General features: G+C 51.6%; 1 protein-coding gene across 1 annotated transcript; it reads right to left on the reverse strand.

Annotated features, from left to right (window-relative positions):
- Positions 1–1,058: 1,058 nt before the first annotated feature.
- On the reverse strand, positions 1,059–16,441 carry LOC137757695 (myosin heavy chain, skeletal muscle-like; the record flags this gene model as incomplete). The annotated part of the gene is given in 15 exon segments (XM_068534313.1): positions 1,059–1,208; positions 2,214–2,309; positions 2,870–2,938; positions 2,940–2,975; positions 3,159–3,332; positions 3,642–3,767; positions 5,365–5,568; positions 5,649–5,957; positions 6,732–6,856; positions 9,452–9,487; positions 9,556–9,625; positions 10,779–10,847; positions 10,953–11,057; positions 14,170–14,239; positions 16,407–16,441. Coding segments are annotated over 15 exon segments (1,674 nt in total), but the record flags the coding sequence as incomplete, so codon positions are not given.
- Between the last annotated feature and the right edge of the window lie 1,706 nt (positions 16,442–18,147).

Here is an 18,147-nt window from a genome sequence, read left to right on the forward strand (position 1 = left end):
TCCCTGGGGTCCCAGGTTCCTCTCTTATGCCGTAACTGTCTTGCTCATTCTCCTCTAGCCCTGCTGGCCTCCTTCCTGTCCCTGGGACATGCCAAACTGCCCCTGCCTCAGGGCCTTTGCATTTTCTTTTGTTCCCTCTGCCTGGAATATTCTTGCTTCCTTCAGGTCTCAGCTCAAATGTATTTTTCTTAGAGAGGCCTTGCTTGACTCCTCTCTACAAAGTACTAACTGCCTCCCTCTTACTTTTTTTTATTTCTCATGAGCACTTACCTGACACATTACACAGGTTATTTTTTTTGTAGATCTTTTTACAAAAATTTTATGTTGGAGTGTAGTTGATTAACAATGATGTGTTAGTTACAGGTGTACAGCAGAGTGATTCATTTATACCCATACAAGTATCCATTCTTTTTCAAATTCTTTTCCCGTTTAGGTTATTACAGAATACTGAGCCGAGTTCCCTGTGCTATACACTAGGTTCTTGTTGATTATCTATTTTAAATATAGTAGACACAGCTTCTTATTTGTTGACTGCCTTTCTTTCCTTGCAGAATATAAGTTCCCAGAAGGAGGGAACTATGCTTTTTTCACTGCTATTCCCATAGTACTGAGAGCAGTGCCCGGCGCATAGTAGATGCTCAGTAACCAACTGTGGAGTGGGTGCATGAGTGTGTCCTGTCTGAAGGGGTAACCTCAGTGAGTGGTTTCCTTAGTCATTTGTAACGGTCTAGAGAGATTTAATAAAATTAAGTCCAGTAAAAGGTAATTGTGTGTGTGTGTGGTGGAGCTGGAGATGGGAACGGGGATGCGGGGTGGTGAGGGAGGTACAGATATTGAATGTTCCACAAAGCCATATATAATGTTAGAATAATAATAGCTAGGTGAGAACTGTGTTTGAGAATAAGTAATTTTGGAAGTAAATGAGTCTGGTTCAGTTTATCAGTTCACTGTAGTTTTTATTTATTCAACATGAAGAGAAAAACTTCACAAAGCAAGTGACCCAAAATAGCACATGTTGTGCATTTCTTCAGCCCCTTGGCAGCATCAGGCAGATGTGTTCACTCTGCACTGACTTGTGTGTGAATCTCCCGGCTCTTCACCCGCAGCTTGTTGACCTGGGACTGGGCAATGTCAGCCCGTTCCTCGGCCTCCTCCAGCTCCTGCTGGAGCTTGTGGAATTTGGCAAGATTAGCATTGGATTGCTCCTCCTAAGAATAAAGTTGTGAGAGTTAGACTTTGTGGTTCTCATTGCACTTGTCACAAACAGGATTATTTCCTCAACTCAGATATTTCCTTCTTACGGTTTGTTTGTCATATCTGATTTCAAATCCAGACAGAACTTGTAACTTCAATTACATTTTTTACTCTAAAGAATGAAAGAAGAAATAGTTTTGAAATGGAAGAGACGAGCTCATTATGTCAAACCCATGTATACGTGAAGTCTATTTACGATGTATGGACTGAGTGGAAAGGAGGAAGAGACCCACGTGCGCTCGCTCACAGAGGTTAGACAGTAAATGTAAGGTCAAATTCTAACTTCGGGAAAATCCCAGTTGAAATGTTTTTGCCATATATTTTGACTCTGGTATACAGAGACGCTGCGGGTGGGGGGATGGGGATAGGAAGAAAGTATGCCCTTTGTTGGTTGCACTTACTACCATTCGTGCCTCTCCCTTTCGTGTTCCCTTTTCTTACCTCTTACCCACTACATTGTGTCTGGAAGAGTGGGGAACAACCAGGAAAAGTGAAGCTGGAGAATCTTCCAACACATCCTAATTTGCTACAGCGAATGTGCAGGGATAAGTCCCTGCTGATGACAGTGGTAGTGAGGGAAGGAGTCAGCTGGGGTAAAAGATTTCTGTTTGGCTTTTGGGAACAATTGATTTTGTGCATTTCTAGAGGGAGAGGAATATTTATCATGGTGTTAGATTTTCTGCTGGATATTCTTTGCAGCTATCAAGTAAGGTGGGTTATTTGGAATTTTCTTTTTTTCCCCCAATCCCTACAAATTGCTTAATAATAAAAATATCTCGTCTTGAGGTCTTATTCTATAATTAGGATTTGGGGGTAAATTCATATTTATATCATCTCTCTTAAAATAAGAATGACATATTCTTACTTGGTCTCTTTCTTTCTCATTAACACATTCTCTTAATATACTTTCTACCCCCAACGAAGTTTCCTTCTTCCCTCAAGGGCTTAAAGATACTTACAGCCTCCTCAGCTTGTCTCTTATATGATTTCACCTTTGCCTGTAATTTATCTACCAGGTCTTGCAGCCTGAGAACATTCTTGCGGTCTTCCTCAGTCTGGAAGTTTGAAAAAAATGGTCTGCATTGAATCCAACAAAATCAGCCCACTACAGGTGGTGAAGTAAATCACTTTGATATGATGGCAGGTGGGCCTGGGGTAAATGTGGTCAACTCTGAGGTTTCCTTCATAGTATTAACAGTAGCCACTCTTGTTAAATGTCCACTGTGCGCAGGCACTATATTGGAGAGTTATACGCGTCTCTAATCCTTACCTCCCTACTCTGGTGAGTAGATGTTTTTATTCTATTTTACAGGTGATGAATTAAGGTTGAGAGTGTTAGGTAACCTATCCGAGTTTACAAAGTAAGAGGCCAAAGTAGGACTAACACCAGTTTATCTGTCTTTGAAACCTGTATTCTTTCCTCACTTACACGATTTTCTAAAGGCCTTCCTGATTTTCCTAGCTTAGGAAAGGGTCTGTGATAGGTGATTGTGTCATTTGCCCCTTATGTACAACAAGTTAACATGTAGCTATTTGTGAGTACCACATAGTCACCAGGTTTTCAATTTCCCTTTGTGCAGGAAGTCTGGATATTCTAGAAAGCTCTTCCCCTTACCTGGTAGGTGAGTTCCTTTACTCTTCTCTCGTGTTTCCGCAAACCTTTAACAGCCTCAGCATTACGTTTTCTGCTCACTTTCAACCTCTCCTTCAAGCTCACGTACCTACAATCAAGAAAGATACTTATATAGTCACTCTTGGGGGATGTTAATTAACTCAGGACCTACTGACGATATTGGGTGGCTGTCCCAGCCACAGGATAAGGATGGGAGTCAATATACAAGAAGAGAGAAGGATCAGGGAGTGCCGTTTTCACTTCCCGGATTCAGAGAGATTGAGAGACCCACCCTGGCCTCCAGCTTCTGGATGTGCTTCTTGCCGCCCTTCAGGGCCAGCTGCTCAGCCTCGTCCAGGCGGTGCTGCAGGTCCTTCACCGTCTGCTCCAGGTTCTTCTTCGTCCGCTCCAGGTGGGCGCTGGTGTCCTGCTCCTTCTCTGTCAGCTCCTCGGTCATCATGGCCGCCTGGTTAAGTTCACAAGAGGCATCAGTGGGCCACCCACCCCTCCTATGCGGGCACACGGAGGGTGCTGTGAGGCTGGCACTAGGCACGCTGATGCTTTCCTCCTTACCGCAGCCACCACTGATGCTGCATGGTTCCCCTCCCACTTTGCCTCTGCTGAGGCTCCGTCTCCTTCCGTCTCTCCGGGAAGCCACCACTGACTGAATGCAGGGGTGAGGACAGGAAACCTACTTGCAGGTCCCAAAGGGGCGGCGTAGAAGCCCCTTTCTTATCTCCAGACAGCATCTCTGATAAGAAAGAATGGAGCGCACATCCGTGACGGCCTTCTTGGCCTTCTCCTCTGCATTTTTGGACTCCTGGATAGACTTCTCCACCTCTGCCTGGCATTGGGCTATGTCAGCTTCCAGTTTTTTCTTGGTATTTATCAGGCACGTGTTCTACAAGAAAAATTAGATAAGAGGTTCGGGCTACATTTGGACACTTACAACGATTGGAAGGGAGAGGGTTGGGTGGGGAAAGAAGTCAAGCTTGAGAACGTTCCATTTCTTATTTTTCACACAGGTGAAAAAAAATTAAAAAGACTTTCATTTTTGATAGGACAGATATCCCAAAATAGGCCCGAGAATTGTACATAAAAGAAGTGAGTAAATGATAAATGTGGACATTCAAATATTTGAGGAAGGATAAATTATTTAAAGGTGCTGGAACAAGGAAATAGTTGACATAACTATGTGAAATGAAAAATAATTCTCATGATCAAAACATTGTGCAGAGTTGTTAGGATGATGACAAACGAGAAAACATTTGCAATGTGCATTACTGAAAAAATATTTCCTTCCTTAATATGTAAAAAAGACAAATCATTAAGAAAAAAGGGCAAAAGTACAAATAGCTAAGACACACCAGAAGAAATACAAATAGCCAACAAATACGACAAAATGTTCCACCTCATTAGTAATCAAAGAAATAAGAATTTTTAAAATGAGGCATTTTCAACCATAAAATCGGTGAAGATTAAAAAAAATAATAGCTAAGCACTCTCACTTATTTTCCCCATGGGAGTGAAAATTGGGGCAACTTTGTTAAAGAACAGTTTACAACATATCATAAATGTCTTTGCTGTTTTGACCATGAATATATACTTCCAGGAATTTACTTACTTTTAGGAATATTAAGGAAATAGTAATCATGGATATATGTGAAAATTTAGTTATGAAGAAGTTAGTCATACAATCTTCTAATCATAAACATTTTTATTGGGAACAGTCTAAAAATATCCAACCGTAGAAGACTGATTAAATAAATGTGCCATAATAGACAACTAAAATGGACTGCTTTTCTGCCATTAAAAAACTGTATCATAGAAAACTATTTTAAAATATAGAAATATGTTCACAACACGTTGTTAAATGAAAAAAAAGTTGTAAAAGGATTGATCACGTTTACAGAAAATATCATAGAAACAAGAGCCTAGAATAGGAGATTCCAAAATGCTAACAATATGGTTGGTATTTTTCTAGTTTTTTGGCTAATTCAAAAAATAGTTTTTAAAGCAAGGAATTTGGGGGGAATTCCCTGGCGGTCCAGTGATTAGGGCTTTGTGTTTCCACCGCGCAGGGCGCGGGTTCGATCCCTGGTTGGGGAACTAAGATCCCGTATGCCATGTGGTGTGGTCCAAAAAAATAAAAAATGAAACAAGGAATTCTTTAACTTTACTAAAAGTAATTATTTCAAAAGATAATCCTAATTTTCTAAGCTTGCACCTTAAATGTTACTGCCTCTGTGAAGCCTTTTCCAGCCCTTTTATGCAATAATTTGTCATGCCTTGCTCTGATTTCCCCATGATCTTTTATCTTCAGATAAAAGAAAGTTCAGCAATCTGTCCATCTAGAGACCAAGTTATTCCAAGAACTAGGCCTAATGAAAGTTTGTCTTGACCACTAGCCTGGAAGGAGCGGTGGGAACTCCTCTCCATCAAGCCTGGGTCGTGCCTGCCTCCACGGTGGACCCAGAGTGGAGTGAGGACGGACACACGTGGGGGTGAAGGAGCTGCACGCGGTCGCTGGCCTCCAGCAGCTCGTGCTCCGCCAGCTTGCAGGTGCGCTCCGTCCGCGCCAGGGCCACCTTCCTCTCCTCCGGCTCCTCCAGCGAGAGGCCATTCCTGTGCTCCACGAGGGCCAGCTGCTCCTTGAGGTCCTCGTTGCTCCTCAGGGCGTCATCCAGATGCAGCTGGGAGCCCTTCACGAGAAACCGGGGGTGAGACCGGAGCCCAGGGCAGGCTGAGGTCCCGCCAGGTCCTCCAGGGGCCGTGCACTCACCTTGAGCTGGCTCTGGACTGAGCACAGGTGTTTCTGGGTCTCTGCCACCTGGCGGTTGGAGTGGCCCAGCTGAATCTCCATCTCACTGAGGTCTCTCTCCATCTTCTTCTTCAGCCTCAGAGCAACATTCCGGCTCTGGATCTCAGCATCCAGCACGCTTTGCATGGCCTTTGCTGCCCGCTGGCTGTTTCTTTTCAGCTGCTCGATTTCTTCTTCCTTCTCCGTGATCTTGCGGTGAAGCTCAGATTTCAGCTGGTTCAACTCTAGCTGGACACGCAAAATCTTGCCCTCTTCATGCTTCAAGGAACCCTGATAAAAATAAAGGAGTGATTGGGATTGCCGGGGGCAGCGACCTTCTTGAATGAGGTTTTTCACCCCCATTATGATAAAAAGGATATTATTAGGCTCATTTTACAAATAAATAGAACAGTACTCAAAAAGGTCAAACAGTTTTCTCCCAAATTGTTACTAGTAATGAAACTAGAACTGAAGCTTTGTTGTTAACAATCTTATGTCTTGAGGAGGACAGAGCATCATTTTCAATTAGTAAAAAATTTTGACTACTGTGTCTTTTTAAATAGTGACCATAAGTCAGGAGCCAACCTCTGCTCAAAAAAGACAGAGAAAGAGGAATTGCTCTCCTGTTATCCTGCATAGTGCAAATTTCCCTAGACCCTCTTAAGCATCCGCCCCTCACTGGCCACAGCTGGTGATAGCATCAGGATCCTGCACTCTTTGGACCACACAGAATTCCCAGCAGCCAAAGATGACCATGTATAACTCTCTGTTAAAACTAAGGGATTCTGAGCTGGCTCTCAGGATGTTTGGTGATTGCATTCTTGCTTTCTGAGAGGAAGACGTTGAGGACATAATGAACAAGTTTATTTATTCAATAGGAGAAATACGATGGACTAGAGAACACTCATGAGGCGAGGCAGCAGAGAGCAGCTGGTCCCCCCCAGGGCGGGGGTGGGGCTGGATTCTTCCCATTGGAGCCCCTGTGCCTCCTGCAGGAAGGGCCCCTGGGGGTGGTCTAGTCCCCTTCCTCAGCGCCCCGCCCTCCTTCACATTCCAGACACCTGCCTCCACCTCTTCCAGGGCAGCCTGGAGGTCCGACTTTTCTTGCTGCACTTGCTTCCTGGTCTTCTCCAATTCCTGAAGATTCTTGCTCATTTCCGCAATCTGCATGGTGAAGTCGGAAATCTCTTCTGCAAAGGACAGGCTTGATTTAGGCTGTTTTCACAGGCTCTGTCTGATAGCACCGGCATTTGCCAGGGAATTTGGGGATTGGTGATTCATTCATGACCTTCATATAGGAGAGGACAAATACAGTGAAACCTTTCGGGGGAGGTGTCGACAAGACACAGGTGTGTGGCCTCACCTGAAGATGCAGAGGGAGGAACAACAGAACACCTGTATGACCCTGAACCTTCACACGGTACACAAAAGGGTCACAGAGAGGACCGCGGGAGACTACTGTGGAGAAAACACATAGAATCATGGTCTCAGAAATAGAAGGGGCTTTAGAGGGCATTGGGTCTGCTCTAGTTTTGTAGGTCAGCGGTCTGAGATCCTAAGGGATCTAGTGACAGGATCAAGGACACAAAGCCATGTAGAGACAGAATCCATGGAAGATATGTTCTGTAGAAGAGCACGGAGCTTAGCAGCCTAGCGAACCCTCTGTTCTCGAGAACAAGGCTTGGCTGTGACTATGCCTTACATTGGGGAAGTTTGGTTCCCAGGGTAAAGTGAATAGATGTGAGGATTTTGTGGGGCATCGGGAAGGAGGAGGCTGTGGCCAAATGGGGGAGGGGTGGCCAGAAGAGAAGGGGGGCTGTCACACACCTGTGATAGGGAGAGAGCTGGGGGCTGTCACACCCCTGTGACAGGAAGACAGCTGGGGGCTGTCACATACCTGTGATGGCGAGACAGCTGGGGGCAGTCACATACCTGTGATGTGGAGACGGCTGGGGGCTGTCAGGTAAGTGTGATGCGGAGAGAGCTTGGGGCTGTCACTCACCTGTGATGGGGAAAGAGATGGGGAGTGTCAAACACTTCTCTTGGGGAAGTGCTGGGGCCTGTAACATACCTGTGATGCGTAGTCAGCTAGTTGCTGTCACATACTTGTGTTGTGGAGACAGCTGCGGGATGTCAAATACCTGTGATTGGGAGAGAGTTTGGGGCTATCAGGCACCTGTGATGCGGAGACAGCTGGGGGCTGTCAGATAAGTGTGATGGGGAGAGAGCTGGGGGCTGTCACACACTTGTGATGCGGAGAGAGCTGGGGGCTGTCACACACATGTGATGGGGAGAGAGCTGCGGGCTGTCACTCACCTGTGAATGGGAGAGAGCTGGGGGCTGTCACACACCTGTAATGGGGAGAGAGATGGGGACTGTCACACACCTGTGATGGGGAGATAACTTGGGGATGTCACTCACCTGTGATGGGGAGAGTGCTGGGTTCTGTCACACACCTGTAATGAGGAGAGCGATGGGGGCTGTCACATACCTGTGATTGGAAGAGAGCCAGCGGCTGTCACTCACCTGTGATGGAGAGAGAGCTGGGGGCAGTCACATACCTGTGATGCGGAAACAGCTGGTTGCTGTCACATAACTGTGATGTGGAGACACCTGGTGACTGTCACATACCTGTGATGGGGAGAGAGTTGGGGGCTGTCAGGCACCTGTGATGCGGAGACAGATGGGGGTTGTCACATACCTGTGACGGGGAGAGAGCTGGGGGCTGTCACTCACCAGTGACGAGGAGAGAGCTGGGGGCTGTCAGACACCTGTGATGGGGAGAGAGCTTGGGGGTGTCACTCACCTGTGATTGTGAGAGAGCTGGCGTCTGTCACACACCTGTGATGGGGAGAGAGATGGGGACAGTCATATACCTGTGATGTGGAGACAGCTGGGGCCTGTCAAATACCTGTGATGTGAAGACAGCTTGGGTCTGTCTCATACCTGTGATTGGGAGGGAGTTGGGGGCTGTCAGGCACTTCTGATGCAGAGACAGCTGGGGGCTGTCACATACGTGTGATGGGGAGAGAGCTGGGGGCTGTCACTCACCTGTGATGGGGAGAGAGCTGGGGGATGTCACACACCTGTGATGGGGAAAGAGATGGGGGCTGTCAAACACTTCTGATGGGGAAGTGCTGGGCCCTGTCAAATACCTGTGATGCACAATCAGCTAGCTGCTGTCACATACTTGTGATGCGGAGACAGCTGGGGGCTGTCACATACCTGTGATGGGGAGACAATTGGGGGCTGTCACACACCAGTGATGGGGAGAGAGCTTGGGGATGTCACTCACCTGTGATGGGGAGAGTGCTGGGTTCTGTCACACACCTGTGATGGGGAGAGAGATGGGGACTGTCAAACACCTCTCATGGGGAGAGTGCTTGTGGCTGTCACATACCTGGGACGCTGAGACAGCTAGTGGCTGTCATATACCTGTGATGTGTAGACAGCTGGGGTCTGTCACACACCTGTCATTGGGAGAGTGCAGGGGGCTGGCACACACCTGTGATGGGGAGAGAGCTGGGTGCCTTCACTCACCTGTGATGGCGAGAGAGTTGGGGGCTGTCAGACACCTGTGATGGGGAGAGAGCTGGGGGCTGTCACTCACCTGTGATGGGGAGTGAGCTGGGGGCTGTCACTTACCTGTGATGGGGAGAGAGCTGGGTTATGTCACACACCTGTGATGGGGAGTGAGCTGGGGGCTGTCACTTACCTGTGATGGGGAGAGAGCTGGGTTATGTCACACACCTGTGATGGGGAGAGAGCTTGGGGCTGTCACTCACCTGTGATGGGGAAGAGATGGGGACTGTCAAACACCTCTGATGGAGAGAGAGCTGGGGGCTGTCACATACCTGAGATGCGGAGACACCAGGGGGCTGTCACATACCTGTGATGGGGAGAGAGTTGGGGGCGGTCAGGCACCTGTGATGCTGAGACAACTGGGGGTTGTCACATACCTGTGAAGGGGAGAGAGCTGGGGGCTGTCACTCACCAGGGATGAGGAGAGAGCTGAGGGCTGTAATATACCTGTGATGGGGAGAGAGCTGGGGGCTGTCACTCACTTGTGATGGGGAGAGAGCTGGGGGCTGTCACGCACCCGTGATGGGGAGAGAGCTGTGGGCTGTCACTCCCCTGTGCTGGGGAAAGAGCTGGGGGCTCTCACACACCTGTGACGGGGAGAGAGCTTGGGGCTGTCACTCACTTGTCATGGGGAGAAAGCGGGCGTCTGTCACACACCTGTGATAGGGAGAAAGATGGGTACTGTCACATACCTGTGATGTGGAGACAGCTGGGGGCTGTCACATACCTGTGATGTGGAGACAGCTGGGGGCTATCACATAACTGTGATGGGGAGAGAGCTGGGGGCTGTCACTCACCAGTGATGAGGAGAGAGCTGGGGGCTGTCACTCACCTGTGAAGGGGAGAGAGCTGGGGTCTTCACACAGCTGTGATGGGTAGAGAGCTGGGGTCTGTCACTTACCTGTGATGGGGAGAGAGCTGGGGGATAGCACACACCTGTGATGGGGAAAGAGATGGGGACTGTCAAACCCTTCTGATGGGGAAGTGCTGGGGCCTGTCACATACCTGTGATGCGGAGTCAGCTAGCTGCTGTCACATATTAGTGTTCTGGAGACAGCTGCGTGCTGTCACATACCTGTGATTGGGAGAGAGTTGGGGGCTATCAGGCACCTGTGATTCGGAGACAGCTGGGGGCTGTCACATACCTGTGATGGGGAGAGATATGGGGACTGTCAAACACCTGTGATGGGGAGAGAGTTGGGGGCTCAGACATACCTGTGATGTGGAGACAGCTGGGGGCTGTCACATACCTGTGGTGGGGAGAGAGTTGGGGGCTGTCACTCACCTGTGATTGGGAGAGTGCTGTCGGCTGTCACACACCTGCGATGGGGAGAGAGATGTGGACCGTCAAGCACCTGTGATGGGGAGAGGGATGTGGGCTGTCACATTCCTTTGATGCGGAGACTACTGGTTGCTGTCTCATACCTGTGATGAGGAGACAGCTTGGGGCTGTCACATACCTGTGATGGGGCGAGAGTTTGGGGCTATCAGGAACGTGTGATGTGGAGAAAGCTAGGGGCTGTCACATACCTGTGATGGGGAGAGAGTTGGGGGCTGTCGGGCACCTGTAATGCGGAGACAGCTGGGGGATGTCACATCCTTTAATGGGGAGAGAGCTGGGGGCTGTCACTCACCTGTTATGGGGAGAGAGCTCGGGGCTGTCACACACCTGGAATGGGGAGAGAGCTGTGGGCTGTCACTCACCTGGGATGGGGAGAGAGCTGGGGGCGGTGACACATCTGTGATGGAGAGAGTGATGGGGACGGTTAAACAGCTCTGATGGGGAGAGAGCTGGGGGCTGTCACACACCTGTGATGGGGAGAGAGCTGGGGGCTGTCACTCAACTGTGATGGAGAGAAAGCTGGCGACTGTCACACACGTGTTATAGGGAGAAAGATGGGTACTGTCACATACCTGTGATGTCGAGACAGCTGGGGGCTGTCACATACCTGTGATGTGGAGACAGCTGGGGGCTGTCACATACCTGTGATGGGGAGAGAGTTGGGGCCTGTCAGGCACCTGTGATTTGGAGACAGCTGGGGGCTGTCACATACCTGTGATGGGGAGAGAGCTGGGGGCTCTCACTCACCTGTGCTGGGAAGAGAGCTGGGGGCTTGACACACCTGTGATGGGTAGAGAGCTGGGGGCTGTAACTTAACTGTGATGGGGAGAGTGTTGGGTTATGTCACACACCTGTGATGGGGAGAGAGAAGGGGACTGTCAAACACCTGTGATGCGGAGACAGCTGTGGGCTGTCACATACCTGGGATGGGGAGAGAGATGGGGGCTGTCAGGCACCTGTGATGCAGAGACAGCTGGGGGCTGTCACATACCTGTGATTGGGAGAGAGCTGGGGGCTGTCACTCACCTGTGATGGAAATAGAGCTGGTGGCTGTCACATACCTGTGATGCAGAGACAGCTGGTTGCTCTCACATACCTGTGATGTGGAGACACCTGGGGGCTCTAACATACCTGTGATGGGGAGAGAGTTGGGGGCTGTCAGGCACCTGTGATGCGGAGACAGATGGGGGTTGTCACATACCTGTGAAGGGGAGAGAGCTGGGGGATGTCACTCACCAGTGATGTGGAGACAGCTGGGGGTTGTCAGACACCTGTGATGGGGAGAGAGCTTGGGGCTGTCACTAACCTGTGATGGGGAGAGAGCTGGCGTCTGTCACACACCTGTGATGGGGAGAGAAATGGGGACTGTCACATACCTGTGATGTGGAGACAGCTGGGGGCTGTCACATACCTGTGATGTGAAGACAGCTTGGGGCTGTCTCATACCTGTGATATGGAGAGAGTTAGGGCCTGTCAGGCACCTGTGATGCGGAGACAGCTGGGGGCTGTCACATAACTGTGATGGGGAGAGAGCTTGGGGCTGTCACTCACCTGTGATGGGGAGAGAGCTGGGGGTCGTCACACACCTGTGATGGGGAAAGAGATGGGGATTGTCACGTACTTGTAATGCTGAGACAGCTTAGGGCTGTCACACACCTGTGATGGGCAGAGAGCTGGGGGCTGTCTCACTCACCTGTGATGGGGAGAGAGCTGGGGGCTGTCACTCATCTGTGATGGGGAGAGAGCTGGGAGATGTCATACACCTGTGATGGGGAGAGAGCTTGGGGCTGTCACTCACCTGTGTTGGGAAAAGAGATGGGGACTGTCAAACACTTCTGATGGGGAGAGTGCTGCGGCCTGTCACATATCTGTGATGCGGAGTCAGTTATTTGCTGTCACGTACTTGTGATGTGGAGACAGCCAGGGGCTGTCACATACCTGTGATTGGGACAGAGTTGGGGGCTGTCACTCACCTGTGATGGAAAGAGAGCTGGGGTCTGTCACATACCTGTGATGCAGAGACAGCTGGTTGCTCTCACATACCTGTGATGTGGAGATACCTGGGGGCTCTCATATACCTGTGATGGGGAGAGAGTTGGGGGCTGTCAGGCACCTGTTATGCGGAGACAGATGGGGGTTGTCACATACCTGTGAAGGGGAGAGAGCTGTGGGATGTCCCTCACCAGTGATGAGGAGAGAGCTGGGGGCTGTCAGACACCTGTGATAGGGAGAGAGCATGGGGCTGTCAATCACCTGTGATGGGGAGAGAGCTGGCGTCTGTCACACACCTGTGATGGGGAGAGCGATGGGAATGTCACATACCTGTGATGTGGAGAGAGCTGGGGGCTGTCACATACCTGTGATGTGAAGACAGCTTGGGGCTGTCTCATACCTCTGATGTGGAGAGAGTTGGGGCCTGTCAGGCACCTGTGATGCGGAGACAGCTGGGGGCTGTCACATAACTGTGATGGGGAGAGAGCTGGGGGCTGTCACTCACCTGTGATGGGGAAAGAGATGGGGATTGTCACATACTTGTAATGCGGAGACAGCTGAGGGCTGTCACACACCTGTGATGGGCAGAGAGCTGGGAGCTGTCTCACTCACCTGTGATGGGGAGAGAGCTGGGGGCTGTCACTCACATGTGATGTGGAGAGAGCGGGGGGATGTCACACACGTGTGATAGGGAGAGAGCTTGGGGCTGTCACTCACCTGTGATGGGGAAAGAGATGGGGACTGTCAAACACTTCTGATGGGGAAGTGCTGGGCCCTGTCACATATCTGTGATGCGGAATCAGCTAGCTGCTGTAACATACTTGTGATGTTGAGACAGCTGGGGGCTGTCACATACCTGTGATTGGGAGATAGATGGGGGCTGTCAGGCACCTGTGATGCGGAGACAGCTGGGGGCTGTCACATACATGTGATGGGGAGACAACAGGGGGCTGTCACACACCTGTGATGGGGAGTGAGCTTGGGGATGTCACTCACCTGTGATGGGGAGAGTGCTGGGTTCTGTCACACACCTGTGATGGGGAGAGAGATGCGGACTGTCAAACACCTGTGATGGGGAGAGTGCTTGTGGCTGTCACATACCTGGGATGCTGAGGCAGCTAGTGGCTGTCATTACCTGTGATGTGTAGACAGCTGGGTCTGTCACACACCTGTCATTGGGAGAGTGCTGGGGGCTGGCACTCACCTGTGATGGGGAGAGAGCTGGGGGCTATCACTCACCTGTGATGGGGAGAGAGCTGGGGGCTGTCACTTACCTGTGATGGGGAGAGAGCTGGGTTATGTCACACACCTGTGATGGGGAGAGAGCTTGGGGCTGTCACTCACCTGTGATGGGGAAGAGATGGGGACTGTCAAACACTTCTGATGGAGAAGTGCTGGGGCCTGTCACATACCTGTGATGTGGAGGCAGCTAGTTGCTGTCGCATACTTGTGTTGTGGAGATACTTGCGGGCTGTCACATACCTGTGATTGGGAGAGAGTTGGGGGCTGTCAGGCACCTGTGATGCGGAGACAGCTGGGGTCTCTCACACACCTGTCATTGGGAGAGTGCTGGGGCCTGGCACTCACCTGTGATGGGGAGAGAGCTGGGTGTCGGCACTCACCTGTGATGATGAGAGATTTGGGGGCTGTCAGACACCTGCGATGGGGAGAGAGCTGGGGGCTGTCACTCACCTGTGATGGGGAGAGAGCTGGGTTATGTCACACACCTGTGATGGGCAGAGAGCTGGGGGCTGTCACTCACCTGTGATGGGGAGAGAGATGGGGACTGTCACATACCTGTGATGCGGAGAGAGCTTGGGGCTGTCACACACCTGTGATGGGGAGAGAGATGGGGACTGTCAAACACCTGTGATGGGGAGAGAGCTGGAGGCTGTCACATACCTGTGATGTGGAGAAAACTGGGTTCTGTCACATACCTGTGATGGGGAGAGAGTAGGGGGATGACAGGCACCCGTGATGCAGAGAAAGCTGGGGGCTGTCACATACCTGTGATGGGGAGAGACCTGGGGGCTGTCACATACCTTTTATGGGGAGAGAGTTGGGGCCTGTCAGACACCTGTGATGGTGAGACAGCTGGGAGCTGTCACATACATGTGATGTGGAGATAGTTGAGCCTGTCAGGCACCTGTGATGCAGAGAAATCTGGGGTCTGTCACATACCTGTGATGGGGAGAGAGCTGCGGGCTGTCAATCCCCTGTGATACGGAGAGAGCTGGGGGCTCTCACACACCTGTGATGGGGAGAGAGCTGGGGACTGTCACTCAGCTGTGATGGGGAGAGAGCTGGGGGCTGTCACATACGTGAGACGTGGAGACAGCTGGGGGCTTGCACACACATTTGATAGGGAGAGAGCTGGGGGCTGTCATACCCCTGTGATGTGAAAACAGCTGCGGGCTGTCACATACCTGTGATGTGGAGACAGCTGGGGGCGGTCACATACCGGTGATGGGGAGAGAGTTGGGGGCTGTCAGGCACCTCTGATGCGGAGACAGATGGGGGCTGTCACATACCTTTGATGGGGAACCAGCTGGGTGCTGTAACATACCTGTGATGGGGAGAGAGCTAGGGACTGTCAAACACCTGTGATGGGGAGAGAGCTGGGGGATGTCACATACCTGTGAAGCAGAGACAGCTGGAGGCTGTCACATACCTGTGTTGGGGAGAGTGCTGGGGGCCGTCACATACCTGTGATGGGGAGACACCTGGGGGATGTCACTCACCTGTGATGGGGAGAGAGCTGGGGGCAGTCACATACGTGAGATGTGGAGACAGCTGCGGGCTGTCACATAACTGAGATAGGGAGAGAGCTGGGGCCTGTCAGGCACCTGTGTGGCGGAGAAACATGGGGGCTGTCACTTACCTGTGATGGGGAGAGAGCTGGGGGCTCTCACACACCTGTGATGGGGAGAGAGCTGGGGGCTGTCAATCTGCTGTGATGGGGAGAGAGCTGGGGGCTGTCACACACCAGAGATGGTGAGAGAGATGGGGACTGTCAAACACCTGTGATGGGGAGAGAGCTGGAGGCTCTCACGTACCTGTGATGTGGAGACAACTGGGGGCTATCACATACATGAGACGGGGAGAGTGTATTGGTATGTCAGGCACCTGTGATGCGGAGACAGCTGGGGGCTGTCACATACTTGTGATGTGGAGACAGCTGGGGGCTGTCACACACCTGTGATGGGGAGACAGCTGGGGGCTGTCACTCACCTGTGAAGGAGAGAGAGATGGGGGCTGTCACGCACCTGTGATATGGAGACAGCTCTGGACGGTCACACACCTGTGATGGAGAGAGAGCTTGGCGTTGTCACATACCTGTGATGTGGAGACAGCTAGGGTTATCATATACCTGTAATGGGAAGAGAGCTGGGGGCAGTCACATACCTGTGATGTGGAGACAGCTAGGGGCTGTCACATACCGATGATGGGGAGAGAGTTGGGGGCTGTCAGGCACCTGAGATGCAGAGAGAGCTGGGGGCTATCACATACCTGTGATGGAGAGACATATGGGGGCCGTTACTCACCTCTGATGGGGAGAAACAAGGGGGTTGTCACACACATGTAATGGGGAGAGAGATGGGGACTGTCACATACCTGCCATGCTGAGACAGCTGTGTGCTGTCACATACCTGTGATGGGGAGAGACCTGGGGGCTCTCACACACCTGTGATGGGGAGAGAGCTGGGGGCTGTCACTCTGCTGTGATGGGGAGAGAGCTGGGGGCTGTCACTCACCTGTGATGGGGAGAGAGCTGGGGGCTCTCACACACCTGTGATGGGGAGAGAGCTGGAGCTGTCACTCACCTGTAATGGGGAGACAGCTGGGTGCTGTCACATACCTGTGAAGGGGAGAGAGATGGGGACTGTGAAACACCTGCGATGGGGAGAGAGCTGGACGCTGTCACATACCTGTGATGGGGAGAAAGCTGGGGGCTGTCACTCACTTGTGATGGGGAGACAGCTGGGGGATATTACATACCTGTATTGGGGAGAGAACTGGGGGCTGTCACCTACATGAGTTGGGGAGTGAGCTGGGGCTGTCACTCACCTGTGATGGGGAGAGAGCTAGGGCCTGTCACTCACCTGTGATGGGGAGAGCGCTGGGTTCTGTCACACACCTGTGACAGGGAGAGAGAGGGGGACGGTTAAACACCCGTGATGGGGAGAAACCTAGGGGCTGTGACATACCTGTGATGCGTAGACAGCTACTGGCTGTGACATACCTGTGATGTGGAGACAGCTGAGGGCTGTCACATACCTCTGATGCGGAGAGAGTTGGGGGCTGTCATGCACGTGTGATGCAGAGAAAGATGGGGCCTGTAACATAACTTTGATGCAGAGACAGCTGGGGGCTGTCACATACCTGTGATGTGGGGAGAGTTGGGAGCTGTCATACACCAGTGATGGGGAGAGACCTAGTGGCTGTCACACACCTGTGATGGGGAGAGATATGGGGAATGTCATACACCTGTGATGGGGAGAGAGCTGGGGGCTGTCACATACCTGTGATGCGGAGAGAGTTGGTGGCTGTTTCATACCTGTGCTGTGGAGAAAGCTGGGAAATGTCACATACTTGTGATGGGGATAGAGTTGGGAGCTGTCAGGCACCTGTGATGCAGAGACAGCTGGAGGCTGTCACATACCTGTGATGGGGAGAGTGCTGGGGGCTGTCACTCACCTGTAATTGGGAGAGAGCACGGGCCTGTAACAGACCTGTGATGGGGAGACAGCTGGGAGCTGTCACATACCTGTAATGCGGAGATAGTTGAGGGCTGTCAGGCACCTGTGATGCAGAGAAACCTGGGGGCTGTCACATACCTGTGATGGGGAGAGAGCTGGGGGCTGTCACATACCTGTCATGCGGAGAGAGTTTAGGGTTGTCAGGCACCTGTGATGGGGAGAGAGCTGCGGGCTGTCTCTCCCCTGTGATGGGGAGAGAGCTGGGGGCTCTCACACACCTGTGATGCGGAGAGAGATGGGGGCTCTCACTCAGCTGTGATGGGGAGAGAGCTGGGGGCTGTCACACACCTGTGATGGTGAGAGAGATGGGGACGGTCAAACACCTGTGATGGGGAGAGAGCTGGGGGCTGTCACACACCTGTGATGGTGAGAGAGATGGGGACGGTCAAACACCTGTGATGGGGAGAGAGCTGGAGGTTGTCACATACCTGTGATGTGGAGACAACTGGGGGCTATCACATACATGTGACGGGGAGAGAGAAGGGGGATGTCAGGCACCTGTGATGCGGAGACAGCTGGGGGCTGTCACATGCCTGTGATGTGTAGACAGCTGGGGGCTGTCACACACCTGTGATGTGGAGACAGCTGGGTGCTGTCACTCACCTGTGATGCAGAGAGTGTTGGGGCCTGTCAGGCACCTGTGATGCGGAGAAAGCTGAGGGCTGTCACATACCTGTGATGGGGAGAGAGCTGGTGGCTGTCACCCCCTGTGATGGGGAGAGAGCTGGGGGCTGTCCCCCACCTGTGAAGGGGAGAGAGCTGGGGGCTGTCACGCACCTGTGATATGGAGACAGCTGGGGACGTT

This window comes from Eschrichtius robustus, unplaced genomic scaffold, assembly GCF_028021215.1.
Source record: "Eschrichtius robustus isolate mEscRob2 unplaced genomic scaffold, mEscRob2.pri scaffold_26, whole genome shotgun sequence".
Classification (NCBI taxonomy): domain Eukaryota; kingdom Metazoa; phylum Chordata; class Mammalia; order Artiodactyla; family Eschrichtiidae; genus Eschrichtius; species Eschrichtius robustus.